Source organism: Cnephaeus nilssonii (assembly GCF_951640355.1).
Source record: "Cnephaeus nilssonii genome assembly, chromosome: 3".
Taxonomy (NCBI): domain Eukaryota; kingdom Metazoa; phylum Chordata; class Mammalia; order Chiroptera; family Vespertilionidae; genus Cnephaeus; species Cnephaeus nilssonii.
Window position 1 is genome coordinate 17719134 of NC_137074.1, and position 25160 is coordinate 17744293.

The 25160-nt window shown below is 37.0% G+C and overlaps 1 protein-coding gene across 1 annotated transcript; it reads left to right on the forward strand.

Annotated features, from left to right (window-relative positions):
• Positions 1-744: 744 nt before the first annotated feature.
• On the forward strand, positions 745-25160 carry AADACL2 (arylacetamide deacetylase like 2; the record flags this gene model as incomplete). Its single annotated transcript, XM_079767329.1, has 5 exons — positions 745-885; positions 3799-4021; positions 11605-11674; positions 15525-15696; positions 24558-25160. 5 exons carry the CDS (start codon positions 745-747, stop codon positions 25158-25160), a joined length of 1209 nt encoding a protein of 402 aa, XP_079623455.1.

Sequence of the window (25160 nt, forward strand, 5' to 3'; positions counted from 1 at the left end):
TTAGGTTGTAGTAGGTATGAGTCCAATATTTGTACTTGATATTTCCTGCCACACTGGGCTAAATTCCTGATGTAAATTAATTTTAAAGATTTTCCACTTAACTATATGAACAAAATCTATGTGATGCTTTAAAAAAAATCCAGAATGTTTTCTGAGATACTTGTAGTGAGCCTTGTGCTACTTTGGTCTATTGAAAAGTTTCAGCTTCATGGATTATGGAAGTTGGACAAGACCCCATATCCCCTATTTATTGACCCAAGGCTTGACCACCACAACAAGCAGTGTTTATTAACATGGTTAGTAATCCAGGCTAATTGCATTAGCCTGGATTTTGACTAAGCATCAGCTAATTATTTTAAACCTCTTTTTACAAAGCATGTGACCAACCAATCACAAAACGTTACTTCATGACTTATTCAGAGTTCTAACTGAAAATCTCTGATTTAGGTCTCAATAATACACTTGCTTTGAGCTGATGTTGGTTTTCCAGGGTGAGAAAACACTGTGGGAGGTTTTAATTGCATGCTAATGATGTAAGCATCAACCGACAAATTACATCTGTCTCAGAGTCAGCGCAATATAAGTTTCTACTGATGTTGTAATGTTAGACTTGAATAACTTCATGTTGTTAAGATTATCACATTCCCTGAGAGGGTTTCCAAGCTACATTGTTCTGCTACTTATTATTTAATATTAATAGAACTGTTTTAATCTTGGCAGTGTGAAGAGGCTGGAAAGAGGAATATGAATGGGTCCAGAGCTCTCTGTTTGGCGCTGTTTTGTGTTCTCTTTGCTTCTCATATTTATATACCCATACCAGGCAACATTGAAGAACGCTGGAAAGTAATGGCCTTGGATGTAGTTGTTAAAACTTTTACATTTATGGTAAGATGATAATTTTTCCTCTGGATATTGGGGTGCCTTGTTAACTTGTGAATTTTTTATTAATTATTGTTTGTAAATAACCATTGTTTGTTCACCAGAATAAATGAACTACATGAAATTAAGTAAGTAAAACTTGGTGTATCAGTGCAAAACAGAATGAGATAGAATTCTTGTTTCCAAAGAGTTTATGTCTAAATGTAAACTCTATCTGTTGTGATATGCATAAAATAAATGGTATTTTTTAAGGGAAAACTTGGACGTTTATTTGATAACTTGACTTATATTTGAGTTTTCAGGGACAATCTAGTTCCATAGGACAGACCTAAGCGTTGATGTTTGTACCTGTTTGATGTTAATATAGGGCTCTTACTATTTCAATGGCTTCTATTGTCCATCTCAATTCTGTGTTGCTGGGTTTCAGAGATTGTCTGACTTGGAATATGCAGGATAGATTATGAGTTCAAGCAAAAATAGCTCCTTGGTAAGGGGAAGACATGGTTATAAACTAAAATTTTTGAGGTTATACAATGCATAGGCTTTCCATAATATATACCTCTGCTCATTTCCACTATCCTTCCATTATTTTTACCCCTTTAAAGAGGAGGAAAAAGAGGTTCAGAAGAGTTCATGCAGCTAGAAATTGATAACTCCAGAATCTGAACTCAGGGCTGTCTCATTTCAAAACTCAAATTCTCTCCACAAAACCAGGTGGCTCCCGGAAAGGTTCTCTGATGAGAGTAACAATATGAGGCTGCAAGGAGAAGGCAGTGACAGCAGCAGATGATTAGAGAAGTGAGCAATCCCTGGTCTAAGAGGGAGAGGCTGTCCCATGGAATTTTGTATAGTGGATGACAGTTCTCTGAAACCACAGCCACTTCTTGTCTGTGTCTGCTAAGTCCTGATACTTTTTTCTCAAACCACTCCTAGGGGCTCACTTTCACCATACTGTTTTTTCCTAATGCTCTCACTTAATTTACACAAAGGCAAAGAATATGTGGGTTAACAAGTGCCAGCTCCATAGAGAAACTGCTGTTATCTTACTTGACTCTTTCATATGTATTTAAAACTCAGAGTGACTGATACTGATATTATCAAAAGTACATTAGCAGAACAGCCAACTTTAAAGTTCTACTTTTACTTTCTTAACTACAAATTATTCTTACCTACCTATAGTAAAAATAATGCACTTCATGTATTTGATGTCATAGATGAGTTGCCCTTTATTAAAAAAATATATTGCAAAAAGCACATATGTAATTACTTTAAAGATTATTCTAGTAAAATCAACAGTCTTTCGCTGTTGTAGGGAAAACAATTTTATTGTTGGCAGTACTGAATTTTCAACTCAAAGTTGTGATACCAGTAAGAAAAATTAATTTTTAATGTATGAAAGGGAAGTGAAAATTAAAGTTCTTGGCAAAGTGGCCTTGAACAATAAACACAATTACTATGTTATCACATGTCAAATTGAAAGACAGTTTGAGAAAGAAACATGCCCAATCCTGAGAAATCTCCTCAGCTCTTCACGCAAGTTTTTTTTTTAACCTTTAAAAAGAAGATAATAATGATAAATACTTTGCAGCATTGCTCTGAGAATTAGAGATCTTGTATGCTAAGCAAACACAAAATAATCTCTAAAGTGGTAGCTTTTGATATTGTTCCAAAAATACTTAAGTATCTATTCAAAACCAGGAGATATCTAAGAAATGAAAAAAAGGTAGATTGCCAAGAAAATCTAATTTTTAAAAGCCAATTCACCAAATGAAAAATTAAATTAACACAATTTAACCATTTACCAAAAACACGCTTTAAGGAACATTCTATGTGAGTGCATGTAATTAGGATTACAATACTAAAAAGCTCATGTTAGTGAGGAATGCTTACCTAACAATAAAACAAGATTGTCTGAGTACTTACAAGGGCTAGGCACTCTTCTGTGGTGCATTGAAAGTCCTAACTCATGTAAACCCTACTAAAACCCAGTGAGGAATTCTATATGATTATTAATTATTACAATTTTAATTATATAGATAAGAAAATTGAAGTACAGAGAGTAATTTGCTTAAGGTCAGACAGAGTGTACAGGGGTATAAGAAACTAGTCTAGAAAAACGGTTGCAGACTTGGCTTTGAGATTTAATGGCTATAATTTTTAGTTTTTGCATGTTTCCTTAACATTAAAGTGTGGGGATTAGATGTTCTCTAAACCCCTGTAATACCTTAAACTCTTTGGAATAATTATAGTAATAAAGGCTGTTTAATGTACTATTGACCATGCATTTTTTTTAAGTTTTTCTTTTGAATAAACTGTCCAGTGACATGTCACCCAGGTCCTGGAGAAGCTGTTCAGAAATACCAAGGAGAGATTTTTTTTCAATGATATCAAATATGGGGGTGGGGGCTTGTTTGAGGGGGAGGGAATTGTGAAAAGGCTATAAAGAATTGAGGGGGGAGAGAATGGTGAAAGGGCTATGAAAAGGAATCTATTTGGAATTAAAAACCAGGGCATTTGAATCAATTAGAGGATAGTTAACATTTTAGATTAAATACAATTAAAAATAACAAAGAAAAAAATATGACAGCGTGCCAAAAAGAAAGGAAGGAAGGATGTTAAAAGACCTAGAGATTTTTCCGGTAATAATTTACAATTAAGAAATAATTATGATAGGCATAAAAGAAACTGTCAGTAAATAGAAGCTTTTGAGTGAGATAGTTATTAGTCTAAAGACATAATACTTGAGATTTTCAACAGCAATAAATTTATGCAATAAGAGCTATATAATATTATTTGGAAACAATTTTTGTAAACATTCTATTTCTGTTTATTTATTTTGCTTACGTTTTTCACTTTCCCTCTGTATGCATTTGATGTTATTTAAAGATGAAAACATTTACTTTTGTTCTGCTCTTACAGGGTATCTGTTTTGAAAATCTAGGTATTATATCATTTGAAGACTTTATTTCCATAATATTCAGGCTGGATTTTACCCAACCACTTTCAGATGAATATGTCACAGTGACTGATACAGCATTTACTGACATTCCAGTGCGTTTGTACTTGCCAAAGAGAAAGTCAGAAACTCCAAGACGAGCTGTAATCTATATTCATGGTGGAGCTTATTGTTTGGGAAGTTTCAGTAAGTTCATTATATAAGTCAAGAGTATAATAGGTTATATGTTTTTGATATAAGGACAATTTGATATAAATATACTTACATATATACATACATACATATCTACATAGATACTGTGCATAAGTATAGCTATAAATATTAGGTATCTAATAGAGAAATATACATAGACATATCTAGCAAAATATAACATGGAGATTGTCATTTCCATTTTTTTGTTTTGTTTTGCTTTTTGGTAAGCATTTTCTTCTCAGCTTTTTTTCGTTGAGTAAGCTTATATCAAATGTAGGACATGAAAGTCAATTAGTACACTTTTTTCTTTGGGATCAGAATATATTCAAGAATAGAAACATTGAGGTGGTGCAGATGTATTAAACAGTAAATCAGAAGCATATGCTGTTGGTGGCTACAAAAATACATTTGTGATTACTGAGAGCCATAATGCTAACAGTGAAAAAGCCTAGAATAGTTGTTAGCCTTGATTATAAAAGGAAAACACAAAATTGAACTATGTAATGATTTTGTGAAAACACAAAATTGAACTATGAAGTCTAGTGTTCCTACTTATGTCTGGTGATGATTCTAAGAGGCAAATATTGCAGATTCAAAAAAAAATACATGAACAAATTCACCTTTTGGAAAACTCCATCTTAAAATAGTGCTAGTATTTGGGGGTGGGGGGTGAGCAGTGTTCTACTTAATTAAAATATGAAGTTCAACAAATTAATAGAATTGAAGAAAAGTAAATAGATCATAAGTGTAAGTTTTCACCTTCTGTCTTTCTCTAAGCCTCATTTGATTCTAAGTAGTTTGAGAATCTTACAAAGATATATGCAATATAGCAAGTGACACTTTACCAAATTTGAGTAATGAATATTAGTCAAAGAGAAAATAAGCATGGAAAATTAATGAAGCACAAAGGCTTTGATTAATATGCAAAACACTAAGATGGTTAGACTGTAATTTTGCATTTCTGGTTTCTCCTCCCTACCTTTTTGATAGCTAACATTTTTGGGGGGGAACCATAATTAGTTATAAATTTTGCAATGACTTGTCATAAAGATGGTTTAGGTGACTCAAATAGAGGTCAAAGATTTATTCAGTTGGTAAACATCAGGGAGCATTTGAAGACCACGTGGCTCCTCAGTTGAAGAAATATTATGGTTTATTCAGTAGGCTGATAAAAGGTGAGTGCATGCCCCTTGGCAGCTCAGGCAACAGTATTCAACTTCAACAAAAACTCATGTGCGGGGATCAGTCCTGTGTTCCTGTTCCGTGATTGCTTTGGTTGGTAGAATCATGAAAGCCATCATAGCAGTATTGCTTTCACAAGCCTTGTTTTAGTAACTCCTGAGTGTTCACAGGGTAGGGAAGATGGTAGCAGTGCTGTAAAAATAAGGGAGCAAATGTAGAAGGTCAGGGCAAACAGTGGCCCTCTATTTTGTCTGTTTTATTCTTTTTATCATCTACAAAGTGAAAAACAAACACAATATAAAATTGGATCATTTAAAAAATCAGACAAAAATGAGCCCTTTCACCTTAGAAAAAGAGTTTCTATTATATAAAGGACATCTTAAAACTCTTCTTTCGGGCAGCTATTGATTTTTATGATCATCTTTATAAATATACTACATGCCCAGTGCACAAAATTTGTGCATGGGAGGGGCGTGTCCCTCAGCCCAGCCTGCACCCTCTCTAATCTGGGACACCTTGAGGTCGGACATCCCTCTCACAATCCAGGACTGCTGAATCCCAACCACCTGCCTGCCTCTGCCTGATTGCCCCTAACCGCTTCTGCCTGCCAGCCTGATAACCCCCTAACCACTCCACTGCCAGCCTGATCGACGCCTAACTGCTCTCCAGCCGGCCCGATTGCTCCTAACTGCCCTCCCCTGCAGACCTGGTCTCCCCCAAACTGCCCTCCCCTGCAGACCTGGTCTCCCCCAACTGCCTTCCTCTGCCGACCTGGTCACACCTAACTGCCCTCCCTGCTTGCCTGATCACCTACAACTGCCCTCCCCTTCAGTCCTTGTCTCTCAAAATTCCCCCCCCCCCCTGCAGGCCTGGGTCCCCGCCAACTGCCCTCCCTTGCTGGCCTGGTTTCTCCCAACTGCCCTCCTCTGCCAGCCTGGTCACCCCCAACTTCCCCCAACTGCCCTCCCCTGCCAGTCATCTTCTGGCAGCCATCTTGTGTCCACATGGGGGCAGCCATCTTGTGTCTTGGAGTGACAGTCAATTTGCATATTACTATTTTATTAGATAGGATGCTGAGAGCATTACTACAAACATATAATATGTAAAAGCAATTCTAGAAGCAGGTAATAGGATGCAGTCAGGATGTGACTCAGAGGTGACATTTATAATATCCAGTAAAGTAGGTGTTCTATATATTCTTTAGGAAATCCTAAAAGATTGTTTTCTTAAAGATTTAGAAAGAACCTGAAAAAGTGATTTCTAAAGCACTGTGATGAGGAAGGGAAGAACGGTTCTTTTCTACTGCTATCTATAATAATAAAAGTATAATATGCTAATTAGACCAGACATCCTTCTGGACGACCTTCCAGATGAAGCTAGGGCTACAAGGGCTCAGGCAGCAACCACAGATGCCAGAGCCGAAGCCCCTTGCATGAATTTCGTGCATCGGGCCTCTAGTTAAGGTATAAAACCTTAAGACAATGGTACTCCAATATTAGTGCCTCAGAATCAGCTAGAAGACTTGTTAGGATTTGGGAACTCCACATGCAGAATTTTTGATTCAGTAAGTCAATGGTGGGACCTAAGAATTTGCATTTCAAGTTGGTTTCCGGTTACTGCTGATGCTACTGATCTGGGGACTGTTTCTGGTAACCAGTGCCACATGTTCTACTGTGGCTCAGACATCCTGTCCCATGAGGCTGGTCAGTTCTGCCTCTTTTTCTTATTCATGACTGTTCTGAGTTTGTGTCACTCCAGGTCTCTTAGCCCCTGCCAGTCAGCTAAAGAACATGGTTATTACTATTTCAGAGGAAATAGAGGACGTGAGGGTTTGTATGTCCTCAGATTTTTGAAGACTTCATAGTTAGCTGAATCCTGCCTTTCCATAAATGTATCAACCAGGCCTGTATTTTAACTCACTTCTTTCTAATACTCTCAGAAGAAGAGGCTTAGCATATTTTGACAAAATTAGTCTTTCTATCTTTGCTTTATATCATGGGGCTCTTACCCTATCATTTGACAACATCAGTATATGTCCATCAATCCTCTATCTTAAAGTTATTGTTTGTTTTCTTGTTTTTAATTTTTTAATGAGTCCTCCTTAACATTTTATGGTCATTGTTACCTTGAAAAAAATAAGTCCCCACTTAACTCTCTAGTCCCTTATCATTTTCCTTTCTTTCTCAGACTAATTTCCATACACAATAAACTCTTGCCTTCCCCCATTTCCTTGTTTGCCCCCTTTTTTAGTTATATTTTTAAATATGATTTTATTAATTTCAGAGAGAGAAGGGAGAGGGAGAGAGAGATAGAAACATCAATGATGAGAATCATTGATTAGCTGCCTCCTGCATTATCCCTAATGGGGATCCAGCATGCAACCAGCCCCCTTTTAATTAGTTCCTTAAGCTCTATAACCTACTGCGTTTGGTGAAGATCACCCCTTTCTCCTTTTTGATATTCACTGATCCTCCCTTTGTTTTCTATGAAAAAAAAATCTCCTAAAGTTTCTGTCGTTTATTTTTTTCTCAATCTTTCTCTTTTCCATGTCTCATTTTAAAACAAAACAAACAAATCAACAGTCTCCATATTAACTTTGTATATACTCTCATTCCCCAGAATTTAATCCCTACCTCCCAGCTTCAACTCTACACATTCTCTTTTCCAATCCTTTATTTTCTCCAAATACCCAATATGCTACTGAAAACCAGTTCTGAATCTCCTTCTCTGACAATATCCTGAATTCTGGATCCTCATTAAAACTACAATTAGACATTTACAACTGGACAAACCAGACATCTCAAGTTCAGTATGACCAAGCACAGTCCATTGTCTTATGTCCAAACAGTCTTATCTAAATCAACCTCTCATCTTCTAGAATGCTCTCAGTAAACAGCAATTATCACCAATTCTTTGCTGTTCCTGGAGCTGACATTAAATTACATCTCATTCATTCCCCTTTTGAATATTTTGACCTCATTGATACAATTTAGTACTTCATGATCTTTTACAGATGTTCCTTTCCGATGTCCCTGCCTTTATCCTACTGAACTTTATTTCATCTGATATATTTAGTGCTCTCTAACATGAAAATCTGGTTATATGATTTCTTTGTCTAAATTCTTTAGGAACTCCCATCATTTAATGAAATAAATCAAAATCCCTTAGCACAGTGTTCAGATTTCCAGGTTCTTACATTCTTTAACTTTCTTGTCCCTGCCAATGCAATGCTTTTCTCCATAATTTTATTTCAACCATACTAAGGGACTTTTAGTCTCTCAAACACTCCATGAATGCTCACTTCTCTCTGTGACTATGCTTTCCTAGCATGTCTTTCCAATCTTACTTCTAGAAAACTCCTTCTCATCCTTTTATATTTAGGTAAAGTATCAATTCAGCTGTGTGTGCACATGTGCATGTATGTACATATGCTGGGGCGGGGGGATACTCAAGTGTGTGCGTGTGTAGGCTTCCCTGGTTCTATAAGATTTTAGCAACATTCCTGTGTGTCCTTTGCAGCTTGTATAAGCTTGATCCCAACAATTCTTGCTTTGTTTCACAACTGTTACATGTTTGTTTTAGCATCTCCTTGTAAGTGGCATGACCTCCTAGCATCTAGCAAAGCACTTTCCATACAGTAAATGTTCAACAAATGTCCTTTGGGGGAAAAAAATAATAATAATTAAAGGGAATTCTGTTATAGATCTTTAGAGTGATTATCAAAAAAATTTTTCCTAGTACTTTTCTCTTATGTCTTTTTCATTTCCCTAATGTTTTTAGTAAATTAGGTTTCATCTATAATTCAATTTATATTGGGCATTAGGATGGTCAGAATATTCAGATTCCTTTTAAGATAAATTAAAGACCAAGTTGGCTTCATTTGTCTTCAAAGACAATAACTAATACCACTGAAGTTTTTATAAGGTCTATGAAATATCCAAGTGTTCATATTAATATTACAAGAGAAATACCCACAGATAGAAAGATATCACTTAAAATTTTGAAAATAAGAGGAGGGTGAGTGGAGGTAGAATAGGGCACAGAGGGATAAATGGTAATGGAAAAAATTAAATTTAATTACAATTTAAAAAGAAAGAAAATAACTATTTAAAAATATTTGGAAGTGTTCCTGATTATTAGATTGATTTCCTCTTCATTGACAAGGGCAATGATTGTGATCAGTAATTTCTAAAAATATGAAATTATTATTCAGGACATTACATTCCAACATTCAGCTCAGCTGAATTCCAGTTGTGCCTTTATTCTGTTTTTGTTTTACATGTGCATATTGTATGTTTTTAGATCTCCCAGAACTCATATAGGTAAACTATAAATTACTTAGGATACTTTTATTTGTTGACAAATCAAGACAGATGCAGCAGCTATTCCCTGATATTTGCAAATTTTGATTTCTTTTCTTTTTTTTCCCCTAGGCTTTCTATTTTTTTCTTATTAAAATTTGACAAAATTGCTTTAAGAACTAAGACATTTTTTTAACTCCTCTAGTAGACCCTTTACATACTTCTGTGTTTATTGCTTTTAAACATTTATCCTGTCTTCTTATTTCTTTCTGGATCCTACAAGTACTATAAATTCAATAAATGGATATATAAAAAAGAAAAAAAAATCAGATTGCAAATATTGCGTGCATTGAGACAGTTTGCATTACAGAATAGAAAACAAAACTTAAATTGAGTTTTATTATAAAACTAGAGGCCTGGTGCACAATTCGTGCACCGGTGGGGTCTCTTGGCCTGGCCTGGGGGGATCGGGCTGAAACCAGCTCTCCAACATCTCCCGAGGGGTCCTGGATTGCGAGAGGGAGGTTCTTGGGTGATGCATCCTGGAATCGGGCTCCCTCCTCTCTGGTTCCGGGTGCATCACCAAGAACCACAGCTGCCAAGTCACTGCAGCTTGGCAGCTCCTGCATTGAGCATCTGCCCCCTGGTGGTCAGTGCATGTCATAGCTACTGATCAGATGGTCAAATGGTCAGACTGTTGCTTAGGCTTTTATGTATATAGATAAGCAAAACAGCCCAGCCAGTGTGGCTCGGTGGTTGAGTGTCAACCTGGGGGTCAGGAGGTCGCAGTTTGATTCCCGGTGAGGGGCACATGCCTGGGTTGTGGGCTAGGTCCCCATGTGGGGCATATAGGAGGTGGCTGATCAGTGATTCTCTCTTGTCATTGATGTTTCTGTATCTCTCTCCCTCTTCCTTCCTCTCTTAAATTCAAATTTTAAATTTTTTTTAAAAAATAAGCAAAAAAATAATTGGTAGATAAAAGTAAAAACATGTTTGAAATACATCATTAAGGGACTTTAAATGTGAGGATCAATGGATTCTTATACATTTTGATCTTCACCTATACATAGTCTTTTCTCACGTTATTAATTTCATCTTTAATGAAAACATTATTGTTTCTACATAAAAGACTAGTTGATTTGTTTTTCTGATTTTAAGGTTATTACATACCCAGTATTTAATTTGAAGTTTTGCTAATATGCAGCAGACACCTTAGAAAAGCCTAGAATTTGATCACAACTCTAGAATTCTCTGAATTTCTAGAATCTTGTGGTAAACAAAGTAATAGTAGATGTCACAGATTTGCCAAAGTGCTGTGACCAGGGCATTGAACTGGTAAATTGGATTTGTGGGTACATAGAGATAGATGTGGTGTGTGTATATATGTGTGTTGGGGGAGAGGTGATGACTTGTATGCCAAGCATGCCACAAGGAATATGTACATCAAACCACACACTGACTTGTCAGAGACTCTCAAAATCTAGCTGCTTTTTTATAGACTTTGTCTCACATGCCAAGGTTATGGACCATTTCACAATGTGGTGTATTGGGAGAAAACGAAGGTTTTAAGGAGCCATGTTATTGAGTGTTGTAGTTTTAGACAGTCAACTCATCTATTGCTTTTTCATTTCACTTAGTTCTAAGCCAATTGAAATACAAAGTTCAGGTAAATAAAATCAAAACAGAACCATTGTTTCTAGTGAAGCTTGGAGAATGTGTATCCAGGTGTTGTTGAGTCAGAGACTCATCTGTAGTGGCTAGTTGCCTAGAGAAGCAGAGCACAAAGGGTTCTTGGGAGTATCATTGTGTGTAGACAACAGATGACCAGCGAAAATTAGAATGGGCTGAGGCTAGTTTCAATTCCCCAAAGCACCAATGAGCCATGTAATTGTTTTACCCCTGGGGATAGCAACTGAAGAAACACTCCTGTAGACTGTGTCATGCTGATTCAGGTCACTCTGCATATAAAAAGTGGTAAGGAAAATGGTTCCTTGTAATGCTCAAATCACATTTCTGTCCAAGTTCATAGCTATGATTTTCTGTTGCTGTTTTTTTATTACAAGGAGAACTTTGACATTTATTTCTTCATTTCAGAGCAGACGGCTTTTGACTTCCTCAACAGATGGACTGCAAACAAACTTGATGCTGTTGTTGTAGGAGTGGAGTAAGAGAATACTTTTCTTTGGCTACTATGATTTTTGCTTTCACAAAGTAGAGGTTTGATTTCCTAATCAAGTCAGCTATGCCTCAAAGATAACATTTAAGAATTTATATATTTTATTTGTAACCATTACAACATACAGCAGACTTCAAATATGTCCAGTATCTCATTATTCTTCTGTGATATGGGAATTTCTGTGTATTTTTTAAAACATTATTGCTCTAGATTCTTAAACTCAGATTGTATAAGGCCCTACTTATGCCCCAAGAAACATGGCTAGAGAGAAAGAAATAAACAATTATACATTGGGGATGTTAGGTTGTATCTAAGTTGATATGTTTTACTTCAGAACAAGTCTTTGAAGTATTATAGAAAGTAAAGGTTGAGATCAGCTGATAATTTTAAACCACTTTCCAGAAAAGTTACCTTACATTCTGTATTTTGCTAGAACATAAAAGAATGTCTTAGGTAAGTTCAATATTTTCTTACACTGGTATAGTCTGGAATTCTAAAGCCAACATCCTCAGGAGAAATTTTTTTCTGCTGACTCTTATCTAGAAATGAAAATATAGAAAGTTCTAATCCAATAGTTCTTTCAGGATATTGTGACATAGTTTTGGTTTGTTTGTTTGCTTGTTGCTTGAAGCCATGGAAATTTAGAGGAAAAACTAAAGTAAAATTTCCTCAACTAAAACATGATTGCCATTGTTACTGTTATGGTTACTTACAGTATCTAGAATAATTTTCTGTCTTCAGAATATTTATAATATGACATTCTTCTTACCTCCATAACTTTCAATGTAATCTAAATCTTATCATTTCAAATCTGTTTTAATATAATGATATATTTTTGGTTGGTATATCTATTCTATTAAATTCTTATGTGTTGTACTTTGCCCTAAAAAGTCTCAATTTACTGCACTTAAAATAGTAGGTACCAACATCTTTTGTGTACATACTTATGTTTAATTATACTTTACTTAGGATTTTCTAAATACAGTTTATAATAAAATTTAAGGATCATCTCAACAACACTTAATATTAAGTACAGATATTTACAAGTTTTAACATTCTAAAGAAAAAGGAAAAGTTTGCTCTGAGAACAAGCTAATAGAGATATTTTTACTGGTTTACATATACAGTATATATATATATATATATATATATATATATATATATATACACACACATATATATACAGTATATATATACATATATATATATATATATATATATATATATATATATATATATATGTATATATATACTGAGTGGCCAGATTATTATGACCACCCCATCAGTACTTCATTGGGCCATCTTTTGCCTTCAATACTGTGGCAATTCTTCTTGGCATTGACTCCATGAGATGTTGAAAGGTGATGCGAGGAATCTGACACCATCCCTGATGAATAGCACTGTCCAGTTCTGTGAGATTTGATGGTTGTGGAACCAGCTGCCTGATGGCTCTTTTAACTTCGTCCCACAAATGCTCAATTGGATTGAGATCTGGTGATTGTGGGGCCACCTAAGCAAGGTAAAGTCTCCCTCATGTCTTTAAACCACTCCTGCACAATACGAGCACCGTGGCATGGCACATTGTCTTGTTGGAAGAAGCCATCTCCATTGGGATATGCCATCAACATGATAGGATGAACTTGATCAGCAATGATACTTAGATATGTTGTGCTATTCAGATGTTGCTCCACATGAATTAAAGGGCCCAAATCACGCCAGGAAAACATGCCCCAAACAATAACACTGCCCCCACTAGCTTGAAGGGTTGTACTCATGCATGTGGGGGCATGCTTTCATGCTGTTTCCGTGAAATTCTCACTCTGCCATCTGCAGGATGCAACTGGAAACATGATTCGTCGGACCACATGACTTTTTTCCAATGTTCGACTGTCCAATCCTTGTGTTTCTGTGCGAATTGTAGACGTTTTATCTTGATAACTGCAGACAGCAAGGTGTTTGAACAGGCCTTTAGCTTCCATATCCCATACAATGCAGTGTATGGCTAATTTGCCTACAAACATCAGATGGTCACAATAATCTGGCCACTCAGTCTCATTAGTATACTAGTGGCCCAGTATACTAGTGGCCTGGTGCACGAAATTCATGCACGAGGAGGAGGGGTGTCCCTTAGCCTGGCCTGCACCCTCTCCAATCTGGGACCCCTAGGGGATAACCAGCAGTCGGACATCCCTCTCATAATCCAGAACTGCTGGCTCCTAACCGCTTGCCTGCCTGCCAGCCTGATAGGCCTTAACTGCTTCTGCCTGCAGATTGTCCCTAACTGCTCCCATGCTGGCTTGATTGCCCCTAACCACCTCTGCCTCATCCCCACACCTGGGACCCAGGATTCCCTCCTCCAGCTGACTACAGGCATCCGGGATCTGGGCTTCCCTCACTCTGGTCAGCCATAGGCGCCCAGGCTGACTGCAGCCGCAGGGGATGGTGGGCAGGTGGCTTCGCCTGGGATGCAGCCACAAGTGCTGGTACCTGAGACCGCAGGGTGGTTGGCTTCTCCATATCCTGGGCCACAGCCAGCCACAGGTACTGGTACCTGAGACTGCGGGGTGGGCGGCTTCTCCGTCTTCCCTGGGATGCAGTGTGAGCGACTTCTCTGGCTGGCTGCAGCCTGGGATCACTGGGCAGGCAGATTCTTCATCTCCCAGGCTGCACCCAGCCTCAAGCACTGGGGCCTGGTTTCTCTGTCTCCTCCAGGACGTGGGGCACGCGGACATGAGGCTTCTGCAGCTGGCTGTGGCCTGGGATCACGGGACAGGCGGCTTCTTTGTCTACTGGGCTGCACCCAGACATGAGGCTTCTGCAGCTGGCTGCGGCCTAGGATCACGGGGTAGGTGGCTTCTTGGTCTCCCTGGCCGCAGCCAGCCTTAGACGCTGGCACCCGACTTCTCTGACTCCCACAGGCCTGGAGCGGCTGGGGGGCGGGTTCACCACCATCTTTGTCAGGTTAATTTGCATACTCATTCCTGATTGGCTGGTGAGTGTCACTGAGGTATAGTCAATTTGCATCTTCCTCTTTTATTAGTGTGTGTGTGTGTGTGTATATATCTATTTATATCTATTTATATCTATTCAAAGAATCTATATCTATTCAAAGAATCTATTTATATCTATTAATATCTATTATATTAATAGATATAAATAGATATAAATAGATATAAATATAAATATTTATATAAATATAAATATTTATATCTATTATAAATCTATTTATATCTATTCAAAGAATCATATGATAGTGTGAATTTACCAGAAACTAGGAAGATTTCTAGCATATTTAAATGTTATATATATTTCAAAAATTTTATCTAGAATAAACTCCTGGGCATTATCCATAATGAGGTATGTGCATTACCAGTGTGTAGAATTTTTATCTAAATAACCTTAAAAAAATAGGACATTTGCTTAGAATATGCTCTCAGATCTTCTGCCTTCAAACATCAATGGTGCTTTTTCAATAATTTTTAAAAATGTTTTTGAGCACCAGTTACACTGAGAATATGATGTAAGCTATAGAGCATCTTTAATCCAAAATGTACTTGGACTAAAAGTTATGGTTATAGTATCAGGGAGTTCATAACAATCCCCTTACTTCTCATATGCAATGCCATCCATGGACCATAGATATGATGTGTAAAGCTTTATATCTATTTTTATTTTTTCACATCATAATGACTTAGCAGAAAACTCGGGTTTGATTTTTGGAAGATAAAATAATAAAACCTGTTTAATTACATCTATTTGATACTTGGAAGCTACATAAACAGATACAACCATAATGGTACTTATTAAAACTGTTTAAATACATTTTTCTTTTTCAAAGCTATAGACTAGCTCCCCAACACCGTTTTCCTGCTCAGTTTGAAGACAGCATCTCTGCAGTCAAGTTTTTTCTTCAGGATAAAATTCTTATGAAATATGGAGTGGATCCCACCCGAATCTGTATTTCAGGAGACAGTTCTGGGGGCAATTTAGCAGCAGCAGTGACTCAACAGGTACATTATATTAGTCTTTATGCTGGGAAATAGAGGTCAAAGGTTATTTCCCCCCTCTTACAGATAGCTAGTTCTTCCAGAACCATTTCTTGAAAAGACCATCCTTTATTGTTGGATTACAGTGATGCTTGCATTTAAAATCAATTGACCATAATAATATGACAATCTATTTCTGAATTTTCTCTTCTGTTCCACTGATCTATATGTCTATCCTTATGCCAATACTATGTTGACTTCAGCTTTGTTTTTTGTTTTCGTTTTTTTCTAAATTATTTCTAGTACTCCATGTCTTTTCCCTCAAAATACTAGGATATCTTGTCAATTTCTAAATAAAGAAAGACTAATTGAATTTTGATTGGCACTGCATTGAATCTATAAATTTGGAGAGGATTGACATCTTAATAATGATACTTCCAATTAATGCACATGGTATATCTCATATTTTATTTAGGTCCTCTTTAATTTCTTCAACAATATAAAATATGAGATATACCATGTGCATCAATTGAAAATATTTTCCCATAGTTATTCCTGAGTTACTTTGGAAAGTTTCATTTAAAATATATTTCCAAATGTTTATTGATAGTACATAAAAATACATTTGATTCTTAAAGTAACCTTACAATTATATTCTTGAAAATTTTACTTATAAATTCTAGTAGGTTTTTTTTTAATCTCCTATGATTTTCTATACAATCATATCTTCTGCAACTTAAGAGAGTTCTTCCTTTTCAATTTTTATGCTTTTATTTTATTTTCTTAATCAGTGCACTGGCTGGGACTTCCAGTACAATATTAATTTTTTCCTCTGAAACTTAGGAGGAAATCATGTAATATTTCACCAATAAATATGATGTTAACTGAAGGTTTTCCATAGTTGGCTTTTGTCAGATTGAGGAATCCCTTCTATTCCTTTTTACAGATAGTTTTTGCATAAATGGGTATGGAATTTGCTGACTGCTTTTAATGCATCTATTTCACATTTCCATATGATTCCTCACCTTTAATTTTTTTAATGTGGTAAGTTATGTCAATTGACTTTCAGACATTACATTATGCTTACATTCAGGCATGAGCCTCATTTGGTCATGATGAATAAAAATTTTATATATGGCTAGTTTCCATTTGCTAAAATTAAAGATGTAGAGATTTGGGAGGGATTGCTTTCTATTTTTAAAAAATGTCTTTGTCAGATATTGACCTAAGGTTTATACTGGCCTCATTAAATCATCTGGGAAGCATTCCGATACCTTTTTGCTTAATTTCTTTTCTCTTCAATATTAAAATAAATTACTCATGCTTGGAGCACTTAGAAGATTGCACATACAAACAGAGAGACATACACATTTATATTTTATATATGTACTATACACATGTGAATATATATACACACATATGCATATATACCTATGCCTATACATATGTACTGATCTGTAACACCACGTACACATATAAAGCCCTATTGTGGAGCCATTACATCAGTGGTAGCAAAATTTAACCTTTGGCTCTGAACCCTGGGCCTCCTTATAACCCAAGATGCTCCACTTCAATGCCCTTTGTGGTTAAATTTTCTTAGGGGAACAAAGGAAGTTTGCAAACCATTAGACGTGTTGATTGCTGAGGTCTCTTCCACCCTGAACTAACCTGATGTGTATTTGAAATAATATGCCAGTTATTTGAAGGATCTTGCTGGCCTTGGGGGAGAAGTTAATTGAGGAAAGAAACTTGGAAACAGTGGTCACTTTCAGATTATTATACTAGCTGCCATGCCAAGTCATATAGCAAGCTGATCTTGATTCTTATCTAAAACCGGTTTTGTGGATGTAGAGATTCTGAAAACTGTCCAACAATTACCCAACAATCACTGATCAAGCAACACCTTGCCACACCTGTAATTTCTACATGCACAATGTAATGTTTGCTTGGCTTTGGACGTAAAGAAAGCTTTTGAAATGATGAGCAGATGTAGCCATAGCGATTTATGAAGAAATGAAGACCCACCGAGCAATCTTCAATATTAATATAGCCACCAAAAATAAATGCAATTCACAAATAAAATTTGTAGGGCAGTACAAATTGTTTTCTTGAAGTAAAATAGAATTTGATATTATTCTATTATTTGCATTATACAAAAAAAGAGTAGATATTTAAATATCGGTCTATCTGTTCGAAGAGATTGTTACAACTGAGAATGCTGCATTAAAAACTCAGTGTACTTTAAGAACATAAGAAAAGTAATTTCCTTTACCCTTTCTGATATATTTTTATAATCATATTTGAAGTTACTTGTATTCATGGCCTGGTAAACTTTCTATATTTTATATTTTCATAGAAGTTTTATTTTCTGCACTAGGTTTATTCTTTTTTTTTTTTTCTTAATCCTCACCCGAGGATATATTTTCATTGATTTTTAGAGAGAGTGGAAGGGAGAGGGAAACATCAATGTGAAAGAAACACCTAGATTGGTTGCCTCCTGCACATGCCCCAACAAGGACCAAGGTCAGGGAAGAGCTTGCGATTGAGGTGTGTGCCCTTGACCAGAATTGAATCCGGGACCCTTAGGTCCCCAATGCTATATTCACTGACCGAAACTGGCTGGAGCTGCACTAGGTTTATCGATCTGGGCTATAAAAAATAACTTTTGCTTTGTAATGATCAGAAACTTTTTTCTAAAGTCTCATGACCCTGTGACTAATAATATGTTATAGAATTATGGATTGAAAAACTCAGTTTCAATAAGAATGCAACTTGGAGAAATCAGTATTGTTGTACTAGTACACTCTGAGAAGACTAAAAGCAAATACATTAGATTTATTTTTCCTATATGTTTACAAAAAATGACCCAATGTTTCATATGGAATTCACAATATAAAAAGATGTTCTTATGGATTAGAAGTACAAATAGATGCTTCTGTAGTTTTCTTTTGTGGACTTTGTCCATTTTTCAATTATATTACCATTATTGAAAGGAAATGAACCTTTCAGCTATAATTCTGAGATTTTCTGATAACATCACATTCTGTACCCTAAATCATTAAGGTTAATTGCCAATCACAATTATCTGGATGGTCACTACAGTTAAGGAAACTTTTCTGGACATGGTTTCTCTTTCTGAGAGTTCATTACTAGTATACTAGAGGCCCGGTGCACAAAATTCATGCAAGGGTAGGCCTTCACAGACCTGGCTGCCTCAGCCCTTGCAGCCCTGGTTTCATCTGGAAGGTCATCTGGAAGAACGTCCAGACGGTTGTTCCGCTGTTCGGCCCTTCAGTCGATTTACATACTATGCTTATATTATTATAGATAAAATGACATTGATTTTTCACATTGGTATTTCTCTCTTTCCCTTCCTCTCTCTCTCAAATCAACAAATACATGTTTAAAAAAAAAGGAAAAAAAATTAATAAACCCCATTTTTAACCCTTCAAATCTCTGTCATATCACGTCTTTTCTGTACCCAGCTTCAAAAAAAAAAATACTCTCTTTTTCTACATAATTAGAATAGTATTCCATTGTGTAGATGCACCACAGGTTTTTAATCCACTCATCTGCTGATGGGCATTTAGGCTGTTTCCAAATCTTAGCTATGTTAAATTGTGCTGCTATGAACATAGGGGTACATATATCCTTTCTGATTGGTGTTTCTAGTTTCTTGGGATATATTCCTAGAAGTGGGATCACTGGGTCAAATGGGAGTTCCATTTTTCGTTTTTTGAGGAAACTCCATACTGTTTTCCATAGTAGCTGTGCCAGTCTGCATTCCCACCAGCAGTGCACAAGGGTTCCTTTTTCTCCACATCCTCGCCAGCACTTGTTTGTTGATTTGTTGATGATAGCCATTCTGACAGGTGTGAGATGCTCATTGTTTTGATTTGCATCTCTTAGATGATTAGTGACTTTGAGCATGTTTTCATATGTCTCTTGGCCTTCCTTATGTCCTCTTTCAAAAAGTATCTATTTTTTGCCCATTTTTTATTGGGTTGATTATCTTTCTTTTGTTGTTTTTATATAACTAATTTTTATTATTTAAAATTCTTGCCAACTTTTGTTTTAGAAAACTTTTCCTTACCATGCTACCGATAATGGCACTCTCTTTGTTCTCTTCTAAGTTCTCTTCCATTCAGTTTTTTTTAAAAAAAATAATTTATTGATTTTTAGAAAGAGAGAAAGGGAGAAGAGAGAAACATCGATGTGAGAACATAACATTGATTAGCTGCCTCCTGCATGCCCCCCATCAGGGATTAACCCCACAACCCAGGCATGTTCCTTGACCCCTCAGTGCATGGGACAATGTACAACCAACTGAGCCACACTGGCCAGGGCCCTTCCATTTAGTTTTATGTGAGACAAAACTTTTTACACTCCCTGGTATTTCCCAGGGTTCAACTCTTTGGTCATTCTGTCTTGTCTCCCATTCTCTCCATGCTCTCATGGCTCAGCTCTGATTTATCTGCTGAAGGCTCTCTAATCCACATCTTCCACTGTTACTACTGTCCTGAGCTCAAAACCCATACACCAGAGTAGATGTTTCCACCTGGATGTTCCATAAGCTCCAGAGACGCCTCCAGGCAAAGCTCTTCTATGTTACCTCTATATTACCTGTAGCAGTTTATACACAGAATATAGTGCTTATCCTTTTATTTGTTGCATGTGAAATTCCCCAACTAGAGTCTTAAGTGTTTGGAAATCTAGGACTGTGTGTGTGTGTGTGTGTGTGTGTGTGTGTGTGTGAGTGTGTGTGTGCGCGCACACACACATGTGTGTGTGTGTATTTTACTCTTTTTATTTCCAAACCCTGACATCATACCTGTATACCTCTTATCTTTTTCTCCACCTCTCAGGATTGCTGGGGTTTGACCTCCACCTCTCTTCAACTTGTTTTACCTGATTACTTACTTTCTTTAACCTGTCCCATTTCCAACATAGCATGATTTCACAACTTATCTTCAGTGTGTCTTTGTGGGGGGGGGGGGAATGTACACCATTGGAAAGAGCAACTGATTATTCATCTTTGGAATTAGGTTGGTTTAGCTATTTGCCTGAGAAGAGTGTGGGTGGATTTATTTTGTCCCCTCTCTGTTTCTTTCTTTGGTTCTTGGTGGGGAAAACAAAGAAGTCCATAAATGTTACATCAGAGTAAAGTATAGTAAATGATGAATTTAGAGAGTTTAGCAAGGTCAGATCATTAAAGGGCTTTGTGATTTATTATTATTATTTTTTTTTACTTACCTCATACCATTGTGATTGAAGAAGATATTTTATATGATTTCAGTGTTCTTAAATTTATTGAGACTTATTATGTGTCTTGACATATGCCCTATCTTGGAATATATTCCATATGCACTTGAAAAAAATGTGTATTCCTCTTCTTTGAGGTAAAATGTTCTAAAAATATTTATTAAGTTCATCTGCTCTAATATGTTGTCTAAGGACATGGTTTGCTTGTTGATTTTGTGTCTGAATTATCTATTCATTGATGTCAATGAGGTATTTAAGGCCTTATTATTACCATGTTACTCTGTATCTCTTGATTTATGTCCATCTATTTTGCTTTGTTCATTTAATTTTTATACTAGCTTTATAATTTGTTGATTCATTGTTTTTGCAAAGTGTTTGACTTTGTCAGTCAGATTTTTTTCTTTTCTATATTTTTGTATCTTTTCTTTTCCACTTAAAGAAGTTCTTTTATCATTTCTGACAGTACTGGGTTAGTCGTGATGAACTTCTTTAGCTTTCCTTTGTCTGGAATACTCCTTCTTTCCCCTTCAGTTCTAAATGATAGCCTTGCTGGGAAGAGTAATCTTGATTGTAAGTCTTTGCTCTTCCAATTTTAGCATATGTGCTGCCAAAGTGAACACTATGTCTTTGCTTTTCATCACTTTCACTATTTCATGCTAATCCCTTCTCGTCTACAACATTTCTGTTGAGAAATCACCTGACAATCTGTCGGATCTCCATCTTACATAACCACTTTCCTCTTGCTGCATTTAAAATTCTCTTTTGTCTTTAACCTTTGATATTTTAATTATAATATGTCCTGCTGTGGACTTCTTTGTGTTTATCTTGTCTGGGACTCTCTGCACTTCTTGGACTTGTATGTCTATTTCCTTTGCTAGGTTCGGGAAGTTTTCAGTCATTATTTCTTCAAGTAGTATTTTTTTTTAATCCTTTTTTCTCTCTCTTCCCCTGGGATCTTTTTGATGCAATTATTGGTATACTTCATATTGTCCCAGTGGTCCCTTAAACTATTCTCCTTTTTTATTCTTTGTTGTTGTTCCAGTTGGAAGTTTTTCACTACCTTGTCTTCCAGATTACTGATTCAATTTTCCATTTCATCTCATTGCTGTTGATTCCTTCTGATGTTTTATTGATTTCAGTTATTTTATAACTAGAGGCATGATGCACGAAATCCATGCAAGAGTAGGCCTTCCTTCCCCCGGCTGCCAGCACCAGCTTCCCTCTAGCACCCGGGATCTGGGCTTCCCTCCGGCCGCCCGCAGGCACCTAGGACCCTGGCTTCCCTCACAGCCACAGCTTCATCTGGAAGGTCATCTGCAAGGATGTCCAGTCTAATTAGCATATTAGGCCAGCCACTGCTTGTTCATGGTTTGGGGCTGCTTGGTAGGAACCACAAAGTGATTGGTTGGTTGCCACTTGTGCTGGACTTGGATGTGCTTGGGAGAGGCTACTCTGCAAACTGAGACCAGCTGCCACTTGTTCTGGATTTGAGACCTTTGGTGGGTGCAATGATGTAAACTGAGGCTAGTCATCATTTGTGCTGGGACTGTGGCTGCTTAGTTGGAACTATGCTGCAGGCTAAGACTGGCTGCCACTTAAGTCCAGTTTGAGGCCACCTGATGGCAGTGACAGTGCCAACTGAGACTGGTTATATGTATGTTCACCTTGTGGCCATTTGGCAGGAGCTACAATTTAAGCCAAGCCCTGTTGTTGTTTGTGTGTGGGGTTTTTGGACCTTTGAAAGAGTCTGTAGCATGAGCCAAGAGCAACCACTTGCATAGAATTTGTGACCTTTTGAAAAAGTCTGCAGCACAAGCCTAGGGGTTCCATGACTCATGACTTGGAGTGTGTCTGCAGCATGAGCCAAGGCAGGCCACTCCTATGGAGGCACTTCTGGAAGAGGCTCAGACCAGGCAAGGGAATTGAGTTGGGTGGGGTCTCAGGGTGTCACCAGGGTGGGGTGAACTATGTTTGCTAGATTAATGGAGAGCATGAATGTGGCACCTTCCTGCACTGGGTCAGCTTCTGGGAGGAGAGCTCAGCAAAGGAACAATGGTGCCAGCCAGTGATTCTGTCCCTGGAGAGAATGCCAGCCCTCATCCAGAAGTTAGTCAACTTAGTTATTCCCCAGATGTTCCTGGCACTTTTTGAGCTGCTGCCTCTGTGCTGGAGTTTAGATCGAATGAGTTTTTGTACTGCCCCTTGAAGAGCAGCATGTCCTGGTCCCCCACAGACATTTGTCTGTCTGGGATGCAGTCCCCACTGGTTTTCACAGACAGATGTCATGGGGACTCCTCTTCCCAGCACTGACCTTAGGAGCCCAGATTGGGGTTGGGCCTGATATATCCCTCCTGTTTCTTACTCATTATACTCAGGTATGGAATCTGCCCTGTCTGCATCTCCACCCCTCCTACCTGTCTCAGTTATGACTTTTTCTTCTCTATCATTAGTTATAGGAATCCTGTTCAGCTAGTCTTCAGGTGGTTCTCAGTGGTGGTTGTTCTATAGTGTAGCTGTAATTTTGATGTGATCTTGGCAGGAGGCAATCTCAGAGCTTACCTACTCTGTCATCTTGACTGGAAGTTGGGGTTTTTTTTTTTTAGTCAATAATTTTGACAAAGCTATAAATGCCCTCAATTTCCTCAAGAATATAGTATTTAGTTTTTCCCCATTGGTGGCTCTTCTCTTTCCCCCATTGCCTACTCTATAGAACTCATTTTGTGCACTAAGTCAATTGTTGATAAGGCACCCAATTTGCTAGAGCAAATCTAGCTCTAGATTGTGCTATTATTATGGTCATGAAGCCAGGTTGCTGATATTTCTATCATTACCTCAGATTGAGGAAATCACTGTGGTTGCTGCTCTCAGTCTTTCAAATTACTCTTTGATATAGCACCTTAGGGCCAAAATTTTGCAGTATGTCTTACTTTTTTAAATTAAGACATAATTGACATATAACATAATATAATGTTTCAGGTATAAAACATAATGATTCCATATATGTATATATTATAGAATGATCACCACAATAAGTCTATCACCTCACATAGTTATAAAATTTTTCATGTGATGAGAACTTCTAAGATCTACTATCTTAGCAACTTTAAATATACAATATAGCATTATTAACTACTAGAGGCCCAAAGCATGAAATTCCTGCAAGAGTAGGCTTTCCTTCCCCTGACTGCCGGCATCGGCTTCCCTCTGGCACCCAGGACCCGAGCTTCCCTCTCAGCCCTGGCTTGGTCAGGAAGGTCGCCCGTAAGGATATCCAGAAGGATGTCTGGTCTAATTAGCATATAATGCTTTTATTATTATAGAAAGTCACTATACTGTATATTATATTCCTAGAACTTATGTAATTTATAACTGGTAGTTTGTATCTCTTTCTTTTTCTCACACAAAATAAACAAAGTTTTAAAAACTTTACTGTTAAAATGAGCTAGACATTTCTTCATGTCACTCACATTAAAAATATTGTGAAAATAATTATAACATCACATCCATTTATGTAGATTTGTTTATAGCTCAAGATTGCTTAAACCAATAACATTAAATTTCCTCTTCCTGATGTTTTAGAAGTCTTTGCCTTACAAGGTATTATCTTTTTTTTTTTTTTTCAGGTGCAGAATGATCTTGAAATAAAACATAAAATCAAGGTACAAGCTTTACTTTACCCTCACTTACAGGTAATTGATTCTAATTTGCCATCTCACAGAGAAAATAAGGATGGTGTGTTTCTGACAAGGGAAATAGCCATAAAATTCGTGAGCTTATACATCACCGAGGATAAAACATTTCCCCAGGCACTGAAAAGAAACCAACATATGCCGCTGGAATCAAGACATTTGTTCAAGTTTGTTAACTGGAGTACTCTCTTACCCAAGAAATATAGAAAGGACTATGTTTATACTGAACCAATTCTTGGAAAAACTAGTTATTCATTGCCAGCTCTTATGGATGTCAGAATGTCACCCTTGTTGGCCAATGATTCCCAGTTACAGAATTTGCCATCAACCTATATTGTTACCTGTCAATATGATGTCCTGAGAGATGATGGACTTATGTATGTTTCAAGACTTCAAAATGCTGGAGTTCAAGTTACTCATGAGCATATTGAGAATGGATTCCATGGAGCTCTATCATGTATGACATCACCCATATATTTACATCTAGGTTTCAGGATAAGAGACATGTATATTAGTTGGCTAGATAAGAATTTATAA